This window comes from Pseudochaenichthys georgianus, chromosome 3 (assembly GCF_902827115.2).
Source record: "Pseudochaenichthys georgianus chromosome 3, fPseGeo1.2, whole genome shotgun sequence".
Lineage (NCBI taxonomy): Eukaryota > Metazoa > Chordata > Actinopteri > Perciformes > Channichthyidae > Pseudochaenichthys > Pseudochaenichthys georgianus.
Genome location: NC_047505.1, coordinates 3,274,983 through 3,293,194, shown reverse-complemented (window position 1 = coordinate 3,293,194; position 18,212 = coordinate 3,274,983). Strand labels below are relative to the sequence as shown.

At 44.4% G+C, this 18,212-nt stretch overlaps 1 protein-coding gene across 4 annotated transcripts in view; it reads right to left on the bottom strand.

The window, feature by feature from the left end:
* Window positions 1–464: 464 nt before the first annotated feature.
* celf1 (cugbp, Elav-like family member 1) overlaps window positions 465–18,212 on the bottom strand; it is a 31,443-nt gene continuing 13,695 nt past the window's right edge. For 3 of the 4 annotated variants that reach the window (XM_071205973.1, XM_071205980.1, XM_071205976.1), the window contains 11 exons: window positions 17,899–18,033; window positions 15,431–15,510; window positions 15,179–15,340; window positions 15,027–15,096; window positions 14,688–14,804; window positions 14,345–14,458; window positions 13,308–13,493; window positions 12,772–12,792; window positions 9,382–9,525; window positions 4,046–4,201; window positions 465–892 (listed from right to left, as the gene is read on the bottom strand). In XM_071205973.1, coding sequence (XP_071062074.1) covers window positions 4,074–4,201; window positions 9,382–9,525; window positions 12,772–12,792; window positions 13,308–13,493; window positions 14,345–14,458; window positions 14,688–14,804; window positions 15,027–15,096; window positions 15,179–15,340; window positions 15,431–15,510; window positions 17,899–18,033 — 1,157 coding nt within the window. In that variant the 3' untranslated portion in view covers window positions 465–892; window positions 4,046–4,073. The remainder of the gene's footprint in view (window positions 893–4,045; window positions 4,202–9,381; window positions 9,526–12,771; window positions 12,793–13,307; window positions 13,494–14,344; window positions 14,459–14,687; window positions 14,805–15,026; window positions 15,097–15,178; window positions 15,341–15,430; window positions 15,511–17,898; window positions 18,034–18,212) is intronic. The other variant, XM_034104310.2, reaches the window with a different exon arrangement.

Sequence of the window (18,212 nt, the reverse complement as noted above, 5' to 3'; positions counted from 1 at the left end):
TGCGACTCCGTAAAAAGAGAAAAATACCGATTGCGCAAAACATTTGGCACCAGTTTATTCATAATTTAATTTAACACAAGTTAGATCACATTTTGCCAAGAATTTCAGTGCAGATAATACAAAAACATGCATACTAAATACACTGTGACAAAAGGCCCTCCTCTGGGTGGTGTGTGATTCTGCACACAGAGAAGAACAGCATGTGTGCTTCCAGTCAAAATACTGACAGTCCTCAGAACACGCCTCTAACGGAAACCTTTACCCTCTGCTCGCCCAGCACTACATGACTAATATCTAACAGCACGTGATCACTAACCTGCTTTCTCACACACACACACACACACACACACACACACACACACACACACACACACACACACACACACACACACACACACACACACACACACACACACACACACACACACACACACACACCACACACACACACACACACACACACACACACACACACACACACACACACACACACACACACACACACACACACACACACACACACACACACACGTGAGCTAAATCACACACAAACAGAGCACTGCCCACAACACAGCAGATCAAATAAGTTAAAGTCACACTCCGCTCAAACTGGTTTTGCAAAAACTAGTGGTTATGTGTCAGTTCTACAAAAATAGATTCTCTGTTTGGATTGTAACAATTTCAAATGAAGCCTAAAACGTTTCTCGGGGCAGTCTTCCCCGACTGGCGGGACAGAGGACAAACAGAATGGAAGACAACCAAACACAACCTCCTGGTAATCAATGCCAACACAAGGTCAGGGGAGACATTGGAAACATCAGAGAAGAGCGGAAGACAAGGACTGGACGATGAAGTGACGCCACGGCAACATGCTAGGCAAACAGGAAGAGATCTAGAGAGAGCAGAAAGAAAACACGGAGACACACTCAGTTATACTGCAATGAACACAGACGGGAGAGAGGAGGAAAGCTCAGTGTACACAGTCAGGGACAGAGAGGACGACACACACACACACACACACACACACACACACGCTCACACACACATGCTCACACACACACACACACACACACACACACACACACACACAGACAGACACACACACGCTCACACACACACAGACAGACACACACACGCTCACACACACACACCACACACACACACACACACACACACACACACACACACACACACACACACACACACACACACACACACACACACACACACACACACACACACAGGTTACCAGAGATCACATCAATAATATATTATATTCATACTGATCTGTTCATATCTGTTATTATTATTATTAAGGGTTAACTGGTATTCATTTATTGCAATTAAAAAGTGATGAGAATTCAAATAGAAGTGTTACTCCAAATGACTGATGAAGGAATGGATTTGAAAAATGCTTTTATTTGAAATGTACCATACTAGCAGTATTACATGTTTTATCATAATTCTCAGAACATAATATTTAATGTCACAGCTAACCATTGTGCAAATGTTGCAATGTGTTCAACCATTAGAATCAGCTAATAGTTTCTGTTCAATCTGGAGATAGTGGATGAGTTTACTGCGATCAGAACTGATGTATGTCAGAGTCACTGTTGGTGATAGGAATATTAATGTCACAGAGAAATGAATAGAAACCTGCGGCTTCCAGAAATAATCACTACAACGCCAAATGTGGACGAATCCACTGATGGAAATAGCCCCGAACAATCGCACGCACACACACACACACACACAACACACACACACACACACACACACACACACACACACACACACACACACACACACACACACACACAACACACACACCACACACACACACACACACACACACCACACACACACACACACACACACACACACACACACACACACACACACACCACACACACACACACACACACACACACACACACACACACACACACACACACACACACACACACACTTCCCGTCTTCACTTGGGCTCAACCTTTGGATTTGGACCTGGAATCAGTTTTAAAACTGGTCCCAGTTCTAGAACTCGGACCAGAACCAGGCCTGATGTGAAGCTGTTGACGACCAGTGAAATGACCCTCTTCCTCACATGAAACAGGACCAACAGACACATGTTGACATGGACCTTTAGAATAAACTATGCTACCTGTGTTTTTGTAAAATGAGTGGTTTATTCAGATGAAGGCATATATGACAGAGAAGGAGATCTAAGAAGTGTGCAGCAGCACTGATGGATCCTACACACAGTCCATGCCACACTGACACAAAGTACACATCACCAAACAGGCAAGGAAAAGACACACACACACACACTCACACACACCGGTGATCAGATTCAGCTGTTGGACTAAACATCTGTCTTTCAAAAATAATTTCAATTCAGATAAATAATTTAGGCAATACATAGTTCCCCGACACACAGGGGAAGTATAAAACCTATAAAAAAATAAAAAAGGCATAATAGTTTAAATATACATCTCAACAATTGTCTCACTTCCTAGTTCTATCAAATTAAATAAAACGCATTTTTTTGCACGTCTAAGTTCCTAACAGGTTTGCCTTGAGCAAGTTGACATTGATATGAATAAGAGTTCGGTGAGAGACACAGTGGTGTAGCCCTCTGGAGGTCAGCTAGCTGCTAGCTAGCAGGACAGTTGCTGAGCGGTGATTCTTTACACAACACCAGCACTCAGGGTAGAAAGTAAAACCATCAAATAGATTCAAACAAAGTAATACATGTGCATCAGACAGACTCTATTCAGATGAAGGTAACAGACCCATCATGTTTGGCTTTCACTTCACAGTATTCCCAGGAACAGCTGACATCAGCCGCAGAGGAGGAGCTCCGCTGAACCATACTCTGTCCTCGAGGAACCTCAACACTTTTCATCTGCAGTGGAAGTGAGTCCGCCTGACGCCAGATCAAAGGAGCAGCCTTTAGCTACAGAATGGTGCGGTGATGATGTCCTTTTTAGGCCGACACAACGCAAGACCTCCAGAAGTCAAAAGCTAATGTCAGCCTATAGGAACTACTTGACCTCACATCAGCGTTAGCCTAAGCGAAGGCGGCTAATGTTTGGTGTGATGGCGTTTAGTCGTCTCATTTATACACTTGTTAGCAACCTGTTGTATGCCATATAGGAGCTTCAGACATTCACCAGTGGGTCAACATGTTCTACACGTTATACAGCAAACACATGAACATCTTTTCAGCTTGTGCTAACCACAGACCTTAGTTCAGGTTTCTAATCATAAACAAGTTCGAATCGGATGTTAGAAAATACTGACTTATATCCAGGGTTTTAGGACTCACTCCTGCACACGCTATCATATCAGCAATGTTTGATTACAGCTCACACACACACACACACACACACACACACACACACACACACACACACACACACACACACACACACACACACACCACACACACACACACACACACACACACACACACACACACACACACACACACACACACACACAGGACTGATATGTCTAAACTCTCTAAGCATGTTTGAGTGGAGCTCCTCCTCTAATGTAGGCGCATATCACACACACTGTCTCTATTTTAAGAGATAATACAAGTGTTTCATATAAAAGCAGGTTGGAGAAAATGTAAAGTGAACGTAGTTATGATTTCTGTTCATCGGCCTGTTTTCAGGAGCATACTGCTCAGTCTGGGTGGGGGGGTGAACAAGAAGGACACAAAGATGGATTTGGCACGGCTCTGACCACACTGTCAATGTGCAACACGTCCTAACAATCAACTCATATGTATATAAAGTACCACAGCAAACTGATAACATTTCAACTTAAAAAAAAACACCCGTCTGTCTTATTAGTGAAAGGAAAACAAAGTGCACAAACCACAACATAGCACATGAACAATCCAGTGCAGCCTGAAAGCTCTTCGTCATGTGACCCGCTGGACATGTGAGTGCCCAGAGGCAGAGCAGCGTCACCCTGTAATGCATAGACCAGTTCTGAGTGGGCCAGGCTCCGTTATTCATACTCCACTTACCATAACAGCACCCTGCCTAGCTAAGTGTTCAGTACGGCTTGCTGTCGTTCTTTGAGCGCTTCAGCTGCACCTTCAGCCGCTTCATGCCGATCTGGAAGCCGTTCATGGACTGGATGGCGGCCTGCGAGGACACGGGGTTGTCATAGCTCACAAACCCTACAGGAGAGATACGGAGGAGAACAGCTTTAAACCCTCAGGGAATGTGCAGTCTGGTAAGCTGGGTGTGGCAGAGCGGAGGGAGCGCTGTAGCCCCATAGCTCACACTAGGTTATTAAGGTTAGAGATTTGTATTACACGGGTAATTGAATTACTCGCCACATAATGACCGTTGCTATGGAGGATCAAGGGAGAGAAAGAGGTTAAAAGACAGGGTGTTGGACGTCAGAGAAATCACCAGAAGAAGACAGACAGGAAGTAAACACTTAAGGGAACAGCAGAAGAAGACAGACAGGAAGTAAACACTTAAAGGTGACATGTCATGCTTTTCCGGTTATTACCCGTCCCCTTGTTGTTATTTAGGTTTTTATGCATGTAAACGGTCTGCAGAGTCAAAACCCTCAAAGTACACCATGTAGGGAGTAAAACTCTAACACAGAAAATACCTCCCCAAAACGCCTCGTTGCAGATACGTCACTGTCCATTTGATTCTTCCCGGTACATCATGATGTCATGTCGTCCCCGGAACAAAATGGACCAATCCGTGGAGCCGTTACGTTACATCCGCGCAGCTGTTACGTTAAGCCCCCGCTGATTGGTCCAAATTGACCAATCCACGGACTTCCTCACACACTCAGTGCAGGCAGCTCTGCTGATCTCTCCTCCCTGGCTGCAGGCTGATAACAGACCGTTGGGATCGCGGCGAAATTCTCTCTGCAGACCCATTCTCTCAACCTTTTTCTTACTCAATATCAAGCCACACTTATTGTTTTTACTTCGGCTGTGACTTTGTGTGTGCTCAGGGTGAGTTTGGCTGTGTTTCGCTGTGTATCGCTAAACAAGGAAATCACACCTCCACGGAGCTCAGCGCGATTCACAACGTCCCGACTGGTCCGACCAATCGGAGCACACTGGGCTCACAGAGAGGGGGGGGGGGCAAGAGCTGCAACGAGCCGTTTAGTGGAGAGAGTGAATACTGCTGAATACACATACTTTACAGAGATGCTGTGCGAAACCAATGTGAGTTTGGAAAATTGCACAGTATAAATCTATTCTAGTAGACCTCAACAATGGAATTATGATCAGTGGAAATGGCCATGACATGGGACCTTTAAGGGAACAGCAGAAGAAGACAGACCGGAAGTAAACACTTAAGGGAACAGCAGAAGAAGACAGACCGGAAGTAAACACTAAAGGGAACAGCAGAAGAAGACAGGCAGGAAGTAAACACTTAAGGGAACAACAGAAGAAGACAGGCAGGAAGTAAACACTTAAGGGAACAGCAGAAGAAGACAGACCGGAAGTAAACACTAAAGGGAACAGCAGAAGAAGACAGGCAGGAAGTAAACACTTAAGGGTACAGCAGAAGAAGACAGGCAGTAAGTAAACACTAAAGGGAACAGCATAAGAAGACAGACCGGAAGAAAACACTTAAGGGAACAGCAGAAGAAGACAGGCAGGAAGTAAACACTTAAGGGAACAGCAGAAGAAGACAGGCAGGAAGTAAACACTTAAGGGAACAGCAGAAGAAGACAGACCGGAAGTAAACACTAAAGGGAACAGCAGAAGAAGACAGGCAGGAAGTAAACACTTAAGGGTACAGCAGAAGAAGACAGACCGGAAGTAAACACTAAAGGGAACAGCAGAAGAAGACAGGCAGGAAGTAAACACTTAAGGGTACAGCATAAGAAGACAGACCGGAAGAAAACACTTAAGGGAACAGCAGAAGAAGACAGGCAGGAAGTAAACACTTAAGGGAACAGCAGAAGAAGACAGACCGGAAGTAAACACTTAAGGGAACAGCAGAAGAAGACAGGCAGGAAGTAAACACTTAAGGGAACAGCAGAAGAAGACAGACCGGAAGTAAACACTAAAGGGAACAGCATAAGAAGACAGACCGGAAGAAAACACTTAAGGGAACAGCAGAAGAAGACAGGCAGGAAGTAAACACTTAAGGGAACAGCAGAAGAAGACAGACCGGAAGTAAACACTAACGGGAACAGCATAAGAAGACAGACCGGAAGTAAACACTTAAGGGAACAGCAGAAGAAGACAGGCAGGAAGTAAACACTTAAGGGAACAGCAGAAGAAGACAGGCAGGAAGTAAACACTTAAGGGAACAGCAGAAGAAGACAGACCGAAAGTAAACACTTAAGGGAACAGCAGAAGAAGACAGACAGGAAGTAAACACTAAAGGGAACAGCAGAAGAAGACAGGCAGGAAGTAAACACTAAAGGGAACAGCAGAAGAAGACAGGCAGGAAGTAAACACTTAAGGGAACAGCAGAAGAAGACAGACAGACAGGAAGTAAACACTTAAGGGAACAGCAGAAGAAAACAGGCAGGAAGTAAACACTTATGGGAACAGCAGAAGCAGACAGACCGGAAGTAAACACTTAAGGGAACAGCATAAGAAGACAGGCCGGAAGTAAACACTAAAGGGAACAGCAGAAGAAGACAGGCAGGAAGGAAGTAAACACTTTTAAGGGAACAGCAGAAGAAGACAGGCAGGAAGTAAACACTTAAGGGAACAGCAGAAGAAGACAGGCAGGAAGGAAACACTTAAGGGAACAGCAGAAGAAGACAGACAGACAGGAAGTAAACACTTAAGGGAACAGCAGAAGAAAACAGGCAGGAAGTAAACACTTATGGGAACAGCAGAAGCAGACAGACCGGAAGTAAACACTTAAGGGAACAGCATAAGAAGACAGGCAGGAAGTAAACACTTAAGGGAACAGCAGAAGAAGACAGGCAGGAAGTAAACACTTAAGGGAACAGCAGAAGAAAACAGGCAGGAAGTAAACACTTAAGGGAACAGCAGAAGAAGACAGACAGACAGGAAGTAAACACTTAAGGGAACAGCAGAAGAAAACAGGCAGGAAGTAAACACTTAAGGGAACAGCAGAAGAAGACAGGCAGGAAGTAAACACTTAAGGGAACAGCAGAAGAAGACAGGCAGGAAGGAAACACTAAAGGGAACAGCAGAAGAAGACAGGCAGGAAGGAAGTAAACACTTAAGGGAACAGCAGAAGAAGACAGGCAGGAAGGAAACACTTAAGGGAACAGCAGAAGAAGACAGACAGACAGGAAGTAAACACTTAAGGGAACAGCAGAAGAAAACAGGCAGGAAGTAAACACTTAAGGGAACAGCAGAAGAAGACAGGCAGGAAGGAAACACTTAAGGGAACAGCAGAAGAAGACAGGCAGGAGAGTAAACACTTAATGGAACAGCAAGAAGAAGACAGGCCAGGAAGTAAACACTTAAGGGAACAGCAGAAGAAGACAGGCAGGAAGGAAACACTTAAGGGAACAGCAGAAGAAGACAGGCAGGGAAGTTAAACACTTAAGGGAACAGCAGAAGAAGACAGGCAGGAAGTAAAACACTTAAGGGAACAGCAGAAGAAGACAGGCAGGAAGGAAAACACTTAAGGGAACAGCAGAAGAAGACAGGCAGGAAGGAAACACTTAAGGGAACAGCAGAAGAAGACAGGCAGGAAGGAAACACTTAAGGGAACAGCAGAAGAAGACAGGCAGGAAGGAAACACTAAGGGAACAGCAGAAGAGACAGGCAGGAAGGAAACACTTAAGGGAACAGCAGAAGAAGACAGGCAGGAAGGAAACACTTAAGGGAACAGCAGAAGAAGACAGGCAGGAAGTAAACACTTAAGGGAACAGCAGAAGAAGACAGGCAGGAAGGAAACACTTAAGGGAACAGCAGAAGAAGACAGGCAGGAAGTAAACACTTAAGGGAACAGCAGAAGAAGACAGGCAGGAAGTAAACACTTAAGGGAACAGCAGAAGAAGACAGGCAGGAAGTAAACACTTAAGGGAACAGCAGAAGAAGACAGGCAGGAAGTAAACACTTAAGGGAACAGCAGAAGAAGACAGGCAGGAAGGAAACACTTAAGGGAACAGCAGAAGAAGACAGGCAGGAAGTAAACACTTAAGGGGAACAGCAGAAGGCAGACCAGGCAGGAAGTAAACACTTAAGGGAACAGCCAGAAGAAGACAAGGCAGGAAGTAAACACTTAAGGAACAGCAGAAGAAGACAGGCAGGAAGGACAACACTTAAGGGAACAGCAGAAGAAGACAGGCAGGAAGGAAACACTTAAGGGAACAGCAGAAGAAGACAGGCAGGAAGGAAACACTTAAGGGAACAGCAGAAGAAGACAGGCAGGAAGGAAACACTAAAGGGACAGCAGAAGAAGACAGGCAGGAAGTAAACCTTAAGGGAACAGCAGAAGAAGACAGGCAGGAAGGAAACCTTAAGGGAACAGCAGAAGGAGACAGGCAGGAAGGAAACACTTAAGGGAACAGCAGAAGAAGACAGGAAGGACGGAAACACTAAAGGGAACAGCAGAAGAAGACAGGCAGGGAAGGAAGTAAATACTTAAGGGAACAGCAGAAGAAGACAGGCAGGAAGGAAACACTTAAGGGAACAGCAGAAGAAGACAGGCAGGAAGGAAACACTTAAGGGAACAGCAGAAGAAGACAGGCAGGAAGGAAACACTTAAGGGAACAGCAGAAGAAGACAGGCAGGAAGGAAACACTTAAGGGAACAGCAGAAGAAGACAGGCAGGAAGGAAACACTTAAGGGAACAGCAGAAGAAGACAGGCAGGAAGGAAACACTTAAGGGAACAGCAGAAGAAGACAGGCAGGAAGGAAACACTTAAGGGAACAGCAGAAGAAGACAGGCAGGAAGGAAGTAAACACTTAAGGGAACAGCAGAAGAAGACAGGCAGGAAGGAAACACTTAAGGGAACAGCAGAAGAAGACAGGCAGGAAGGAAACACTAAAGGAACCCGGAATGGGCTCTGCAGTGTTGAAGGACTGGTTAGTGGAACAGAAACTGTGAACAGAGTTGGACAGTTACAGAAAACATTGTTCAGTGTTGCTGTCAGTTTAAATCACGTTGCTGTTGTCTCAGTTCCAGCCGTTGGTTCGTGAACAACTGATCATTTTTTTCTTAGCAGAAGAGATATGATCATTTTTAAGTCAATACAAATTCTTTCAAGTCGTTAGTTATTTAGAATGTGGCCATGTAATAATAATGTGCATCAAGGCGGTCACTAATGAAAAGAGAACACCCTTGCTGAACATTCTCCCTTACCTACAAGGGGTCTGACTCAGATATGATATTGATCAAAAGCTTATCAGCTGAAGTACTTTGCGTAACTCACCAAAACACTTGCTGAGGTTTGTCTGTTTGTCGATGAAGACTTTAGCAGAGATGACGTTTCCAAAGGGCATGAACATCTGGAGCAGGTCCTGGTCTCCAAACTCCTGCGGCAGGTGGTAGATGAACAGGTTGGCACCTTCTGGACCTGCCAAGAAAACAGCAGTGATCAGTTAACTCATGACTGACGGGAAACCTGTGTAAACTTCATTTATCTTTCACCACCGTCCCAAACCAGTACACCGTCTACTGCGCTTCATTTGTAGGGAAAGATCTGTTCATTTTCAAATGTGGTTAGTACCTTCCTGTGTTATTAGATGACTATGAGGTGTAATTGTTTGAAAGGGTGATGTGAAATACTTCACTAAGGAGTTCATGCATGTCGAAGGTTAAGAAAACCTGGTCTGAATAAGAAACTGTAATCCCTCACTCCAGATAGTGACTCTATCAACACAACACATGTCTCTGTTTCACAGTCAAACTGTATGTTCTCTAGTCATCTGAGAGGGTATCAAACTGATCATCTGGAGCTTTGAAAAACATTTCACAGCATAAATATATCAAAAACAATCTGACAAGTAAAAACGTTCCAAGAAGTACAAAATATATAGGTTCTTCTGTGAGACATGGAGTACAGTCCTCACAGTAGCTGCTGATACTTTAGTTACTTTGTTTTATAGAAGATTACTCTCAGCTTCATCATCACATATCTCTTCACAACTAATGCTTTCTTTTTTTCCAACAACAAGTTCCCTCCGTCAATACTGTCACCCGCACACTGGGCTGTGTAGAGACTGTGTGCTGCCAGAGAGTTGGGACTCTCCCAGTGTAAAGAGCCATAGAGCGAGCGACATGGCTTCTGAGCAGCTGAACACAAGACAGTCCTGAGTGGCTTCTGAGCAGCTGAACACAAGACAGTCCTGAGTGGCTTCTGAGCAGCTGAACACAAGACAGTCCTCAGTGGCTTCTGAGCAGCTAAACACAAGACAGTCCTGAGTGGCTTCTGAGCAGCTGAACACAAGACAGTCCTGAGTGGCTTCTGAGCAGCTGAACACAAGACAGTCCTCAGTGGCTTCTGAGCAGCTGAACACAAGACAGTCCTGAGTGGCTTCTGAGCAGCTGAACACAAGACAGTCCTGAGTGGCTTCTGAGCAGCTGAACACAAGACAGTCCTGAGTGGCTTCTGAGCAGCTGAACACAAGACAGTCCTCAGTGGCTTCTGAGCAGCTAAACACAAGACAGTCCTGAGTGGCTTCTAGCTGCTTTGCTTCCAGCATGTCCAAGAAACTAAGCTTTCAATTGGAAGAAAGTCTTTTGCAGATGTATAGATTTATAGATGTATGTATGTATAGATTTATAGATGTATGTATGGATGTATAGATGTATGTATGTATGTATGGATGTATAGATGTATGTATGTATAGATTTATAGATGTATGTATGTATAGATGTATAGATGTATGTATGTATAGATTTATAGATGTATAGATTTATAGATGTATGTATGTATAGATTTATAGATGTATGTATGTATAGATGTATAGATGTATGTATGTATAGATTTATAGATGTATAGATTTATAGATGTATGTATGTATAGATTTATAGATGTATGTATGTATAGATTTATAGATGTATGTATGTATAGATTTATAGATGTATGTATGTATAGATTTATAGATGTATGTATGTATAGATTTATAGATGTATGTATGTACACAGGAGTGGGCACATTTTTCAAATATTGCCCCAGACAAGCTTTTTTCAGTTTTTCCTGAAAAATCTATTTCAACTGTCTTTATTCAACAACTTTAACAATTCTCAATCTTATGCTTTTACTTTTATACATGAATCAACACAATGCATTAACTCATATACTCAAATGTTGAAATGACACAGTTGGCAAAGTTGTTGTATTGAAAATAAAGCGCCGCTTTGGTGTTAAATAAGGAGGTGTGTTTATTTGTTTGTTTGTTTGTTTGTTATCCATACATAGTAATAGTAAATAGTAGAGTTTATAGAGAGGCTTCAAACTCTGGCACAGAATACAGATGAGTGACAAAAGGAATCCCCTTTAGTATAGTTTCTTGATGAAAGTCATTATTGCCTAGGTAATGTGTAGCCTAGGTAATGTGTAGCCTAGGTAATGTGTAGCCTAGGTAATGTGTAGCCTAGGTAATGTGTAGCCTGAGTAATGTGTAGCCTAGGTAATGTGTAGCCTAGGTAATGTGTAGCCTAGGTAATGTGTAGCCTAGGTAATGTGTAGCCTGAGTAATGTGTAGCCTGAGTAATGTGTAGCCTAGGTAATGTGTAGCCTAGGTAATGTGTAGCCTGAGTAATGTGTAGCCTAGGTAATGTGTAGCCTAGGTAATGTGTAGCCTGAGTAATGTGTAGCCTAGGTAATGTGTAGCCTAGGTAATGTGTAGCCTGAGTAATGTGTAGCCTAGGTAATGTGTAGCCTGAGTAATGTGTAGCCTAGGTAATGTGTAGCCTAGGTAATGTGTAGCCTAGGTAATGTGTAGCCTAGGTAATGTGTAGCCTGAGTAATGTGTAGCCTAGGTAATGTGTAGCCTAGGTAATGTGTAGCCTAGGTAATGTGTAGCCTGAGTAATGTGTAGCCTAGGTAATGTGTAGCCTGAGTAATGTGTAGCCTAGGTAATGTGTAGCCTGAGTAATGTGTAGCCTGAGTAATGTGTAGCCTAGGTAATGTGTAGCCTAGGTAATGTGTAGCCTGAGTAATGTGTAGCCTAGGTAATGTGTAGCCTAGGTAATGTGTAGCCTAGGTAATGTGTAGCCTGGGTAATGTGTAGCCTGGGTAATGTGTAGCCTAGGTAATGTGTAGCCTGGGTAATGTGTAGCCTAGGTAATGTGTAGCCTAGGTAATGTGTAGCCTAGGTAATGTGTAGCCTGAGTAATGTGTAGCCTAGGTAATGTGTAGCCTAGGTAATGTGTAGCCTAGGTAATGTGTAGCCTAGGTAATGTGTAGCCTGAGTAATGTGTAGCCTAGGTAATGTGTAGCCTAGGTAATGTGTAGCCTAGGTAATGTGTAGCCTAGGTAATGTGTAGCCTAGGTAATGTGTAGCCTGAGTAATGTGTAGCCTAGGTAATGTGTAGCCTAGGTAATGTGTAGCCTAGGTAATGTGTAGCCTAGGTAATGTGTAGCCGTCACACAGAGTACCTACAGCCAGTTTAGCAGTGTCATTCTAAATATAGAAAATGGTTTTGGACAGAGAGAGAATGGAATGTATATGGACTTACTTTAACACACAAACAAACGTATTTGTGTGTTAAGGTTAGCTCTTCTACATTCCATTCCTGTTATGGACTCAAGCTATAAGGTGGAGCAGTGACATGCTGCCATGAGGCCGCGTCAGAGAAGGTGGAGACGTCTTACCGGTGCTGCGACTGTCGCCCGCTGACGCAGCAGATTTAAAACAAGACACAATGCTTAGAAGAAGGTCAACACACATCACACACACACATCACACACACATCTGTACCAAACAACACAACTTCAAATCAAGTCAGGAGACAAGCACGGAGTATGCTCCCACCCTGTTAGCTCTCTTTCTGGAAGCATTCTCCATTAACTCATATTTCAAATGTGGATAACTTTGAAGAATGCTCATACATTAAATCAATTGAATAGTAAATATTCCACCACTCTTTGTAAGTGGTGTAAGAAAATATTGTTGGCGTATAGTATCGCAATATTATGTTGTGTGACTGCACTGATTCTCAACAACACTATATCACATTTGATCCAGCTTAATCTGTTTGAATGCAGAACATCAAATGTAACAGTGTTCCATATATTTGATTTTTGAACATGCAATGAACCTTCTTGAATCAACCCCTCATGATAACCTCACTTTAAGCCTCTGCAGCCCTTCCTCTGCCCCCCCCCTCCTCTCAGCCCCCAGAACCCACCTTCCTTCTGGCTGCCTGCGGCGGACACGCTCTGCTGGGACAGCAGGCTCTGGTTGTAGAGGCTGGGCAGGGCGGCGGCGGCGTACTGCTGGATGCCGGAGTACGCCTGGCTCAGAGCCTCCATGGTGTTTCCTGAGCCGTTAGACAGAGCTCCAGAGCCCAGGCTGCCATTCAGAGCTGCCATGCCTGCATCAGGGACAGCAGCCAGAAACCAGTCAGTCACTGCAGTCACTGTCCATGTTATGGATATCAATGTTTAGGTCAGTTGTAAAAATTCATAATAACAAAAATGTAATGTATAAGGCAGTTTTGAGGATACTCAAAGATGCTTCACACGAATGAAATAAAAGGACTTCAAACACAGTACAGGCGCACGGACCGGTATACCTGTGATGTTAGACAGCTAATAACGATACCAGCAGACAGTGTGGAGTCGAGTCCATATCGCTGTCCTGTCCTGGCAGCATACATGTGCATGTGGAGCTACAGGCAGCTAACGTTCACATCCATTCCACTGGAATTACACTCACAGGGCAACCTCTACATTGCCCCCCTCTGGCTGGCAGAGAACACCTCACAGGGCAACCTCTACATTGCCCCCCTCTGGCTGGCAGAGAACAACTCACAGCACAGAGCTTTCTGTTTTCCCCTTGCAATAACCCTGAACTATTTCTACATATTATTACTCCCACTGCCTCACTGCATGTAGACTGCTAATGTAGATATCCTATGTTTACAGTTTCTCTCAGTGGTAGGTTGGTCGATATAGAGTGTGTTCGGACTGTCTTTAATTCTATTCACTCACTTTATGTTTCTCATTTTTATATTATTTAATATTTGTACGTTATTCTTTGTTTAATTGAGGTGCAATGCTGCTGTAAAAAAACAATTGACCAATTGGTGATCACTAAAGTATTTTTGATATTTATGTAATCTTTAACCCTGTCTGCTCTGTAACTTTTAGAGTTTCACATCAAGCGTACTTCCTGTCCGTGACCTAAGCAGTGCAGATGGACGGCTCCAGGGTAGGTCCGTACCTGCCAGGGAGCCCATGTTGAGGCCGGCTCCAGCCCCAGCAGCGAGGGACTGCAGGGCCCCCAGAGAGGCCATGGGGTTCAGTGAGGAGTTACTGCTGGAGGTGGGGGAGGAGCCTGCTCGGGGAACATGAACTGTTAATGCTGGAGCTACACATTATACTATGTTACAGCTCAGAGATAAACATTCTCACCGCGTCACTCTGACCTTTGTTATTCACAATACAAAGAAATCATAAAATATCAATCTGAGAAAAGTAGAGTTTGGTTTCCTGGACTCATTTGGATGTACCTTGACTATGTAACAGTATTGTATCATGTATTATTGAATGTCATATTGTTTTACCTGAGCTTGTTAGTGCACATAGTGGGCTACTAGAGGTTGTCATGGCGCTGGAGCCTGTGGGCGTGGCCTGTGTGGCAGCTGCTGCTAAAGCAGCCAGGTTCTGCATGGCATTAAGACCTGACAAACACACACACAGATAGTTCAACATGCAGCCCCCGTCCTGGGATCCCTATCAGCTGTGTTCTCTGGAGCGTGCTCAGTACAGGGTTGAGGCTGAAGCAGCATGCTCCTTATGACACCAGGGATCAGTGTTAAACACATATACATTCAATTGTACATGACGGCATGATAGTTCATATTGGACAGTGTATGAAGGCGTGTGTGTGAGTGTGTGTGCACCTGAAACTGGGTGCAGGTTGTTGAGAGCGTTCCCCTGGGAGGCTGACTGCTGCAGCAGCTGTAAGTAGAGCTGAAGGAGAGAAGGGAACACGCTGAGGGGGCAGTGGAGTTGGAACAGGCTAGTTGCACATGTTGCAGTAACACACACTCACTGCCAGATACTGCGGCCCCAGGCTGTTGAGGCCGGTGAGGTTCCCCCACATGGAGGCAGCACTGAGCTGCTGCATCTGCTGCTGCAGCTGCTGAGCCATGCGCTTCTGCTCCTTGTCCTTCTGAGTGTCTGCAAACTTCACCACAATGGGCGATGAGCAGCCCTGAGCACACACCAAGCATATACATGGGTTATTTGCAACTCAAGAGCATGTCTGATAATTGATGCTTTCTAAAAAGCAGTGCTGCTTTACCTCCATGGTCTGCGACTGGTGCATGGACTTGATGGCTGACTGGGCCATCTGTCTGGCTGTGAACGTCACAAATGCACAGCCTGGAAGAGAGAAACAAAAGGTGTCACAGAATTCTCAGTGCCTTGATTCAAAAGTGACGTTTTTACCAGCCCAGATAGCGATCACTTTCACCGTGTGCATCTGTGTGTGTCTTTGTGGGCAAACCATGATGTTGCAACAATGCAAGATGCAGGCTTCTTCTTAAGTTTGAATATGTATGTAGGCGCCATTCCCTTAGTTTGTATTCATTTATCATTTACACCATGAATTGTGTGGTGTGAGTTATTGAATGAATTAGTGTGTTATTAGTGTGGTCAGGTTTGCAGCATAAAGGAGAGGTGCTGCCGCCTAGAGGCGCGGCTGATTGGAGCAATACAGCCTTGAGACCTTGCTTCGTTGGCAGCGTGTGACAACTTGGGTCCTTATTGTGTTCGTTTGTGTTTAGAATACCAAAAAGTTTATTCAGGAAATCATTTATTTGAAAACGTTAATTTTCTGGACATTCCTTTTTTCTCAACAGCACGCGTCTACTTATCAATCAGCCTGCGTGCATCACCAAGAGAAGAATCAGACACATGCATATTGTGGTCACTACAGTTGAGCAGGGATTCCCCTTCCTTTAATGTTGGAATCCCTTTCTCCTGAGGTCAGGCCCATCGTCCGCCCTGATGATATACATGTGCACTACACGTATATCATCAGGGCAGGCCGATCGTCCGCCCTGATGATATACATGTGCACTACACGTATATCATCAGGGCAGGCCGATCGTCCGCCCTGATGATATACATGTGCACTACACGTATATCATCAGGGCAGGCCGATCGTCCGCCCTGATGATATACATGTGCACTACACGTATATCATCAGGGCAGGCCGATCGTCCGCCCTGATGATATACATGTGCACTACACGTATATCATCAGGGCAGGCCGATCGTCCGCCCTGATGATATACATGTGCACTACACGTATATCATCAGGGCAGGCCGATCGTCCGCCCTGATGATATACATGTGCACTACATGTATATCATCAGGTCTAGGCCCATCGTCCGCCCTGATGATATACATGTGCACTACATGTATATCATCAGGGCAGGCCCATCGTCCGTCCTGATGATATACATGTGCACTACATGTATATCATCAGGGCAGGCCGATGGTCTGCCCTGATGATATACATGTGCACTACACGTATATCATCAGGGCAGGCCGATGGTCTGCCCTGATGATATACGTGTACACTACGTGTTATTCCACTATTCATAAACATGCCGGATCCTCTGCTCTCCTCCTGATTCCTTCTCTCAGTGTGCAGAAGCCTAGAGTTACTATCTGCATTGCATGAAGGCTTTCTAAACTCCAGGTGCTTACTCTTGGAGTTGTTCTGGAGTTTTGTGAGCAATCCTAATGAACCTCAATATATTTGAACCACAGACATGTTTGTGTGTCTTTTGTGGCACCATTGTTGATGAGGTTGCTGAACAACCTTGGTATAACATTCATCTTACCCACCTGTATTCTACAATTGATTGAATGTCGTGTTTGATCGTTATCCAAGGTGCTTGACGACAGTTTGTTGAGATGGAGAGTAGTTCCATTCAATAATATGTGTTTTCTATTTATGTTTGTTTTGTATGTTGTTGTGATTTGATCCCAAATAGTTACAAAAGACATTGAGAAAAAAAAAGAAAAGACTAATTCAACAGCAAGAGGAAACATGTTCTCTCAAAAACATCTACATTGTCAGCAAACAGACCAATGATGTTCTTTCTTACACTTTGATCTACTTCAGATATTTATTTTGCAATGCAGCTTTCACTCGTGGCTCAACATAAGGGGCCAGGGAGGGTTCGTGGTAATGGGATCAGTGAAGTGGCATCGAGTCTTAAAGACTCTCCCATTAGACTCATCGGTTTGAACCTAATATTTTCAGGTATAACATTTGGAAATGTCCAACTAACACAATCAGCAGCATGTTCTGCATCAAGGCTGACAATGTAGCTTTAGTGACGTGTGCAAATGTCCTGCAGTGTGGAGGGCTTGGTTACTGCTATCTTAGATGTGATGGCCCTCCTCATCAATGCATGAGGTCAAACTGGAGTTGGTCTTCAGTCTCCTCATTTTCTCTTTTCTTCAGCTTGATTTCTGAGGTAAGAGTTCTCTACTGTGTGTCACAAGGCAGGTCAAGGCCCTGAGGGCGCTGTGGAGTACAGCATGTGACAGGGTTGCTCAAATCCCTCTATAATGAATTCATTGTGTGTGTGTGTGTGTGTGTGTGTGTGTGTGTGTGTGTGTGTGTGTGTGTGTGTGTGTGTGTGTGTGTGTGTGTGTGTGTGTGTGTGTGTGTGTGTGTGTGTGTGTGTGTGTGTGTGTGTGTGTGTGTGTGTGTGTGTGTGTGTGTGTTTAAGAGGAATGTATGCCTCACCCCGGCTGAGTCCGTCTGGGCCCCTCAGTATCCGGCACTCCTCTATCTGTCCGTACGGAGAGAACATCAGCCGGATGTCGTTCTCGTTACACTTCTTGGAGATCATTCCAATAAACAGCTTTCTGTCTTCCACTGCTGTTTTCAACACAACACAACATCAAACACACCTGCTCTGTGTCAAGGTACATGGTGCCATATTGAACATGCATACATGTTTTATTATGGCTTCTTTAGCAAGCCATGTTATGGACTTCAAAGCGCTCAGTTGAGGACCATGTCTTCTAACAGCTGAGCAAGGATGCTTATTGGTCATT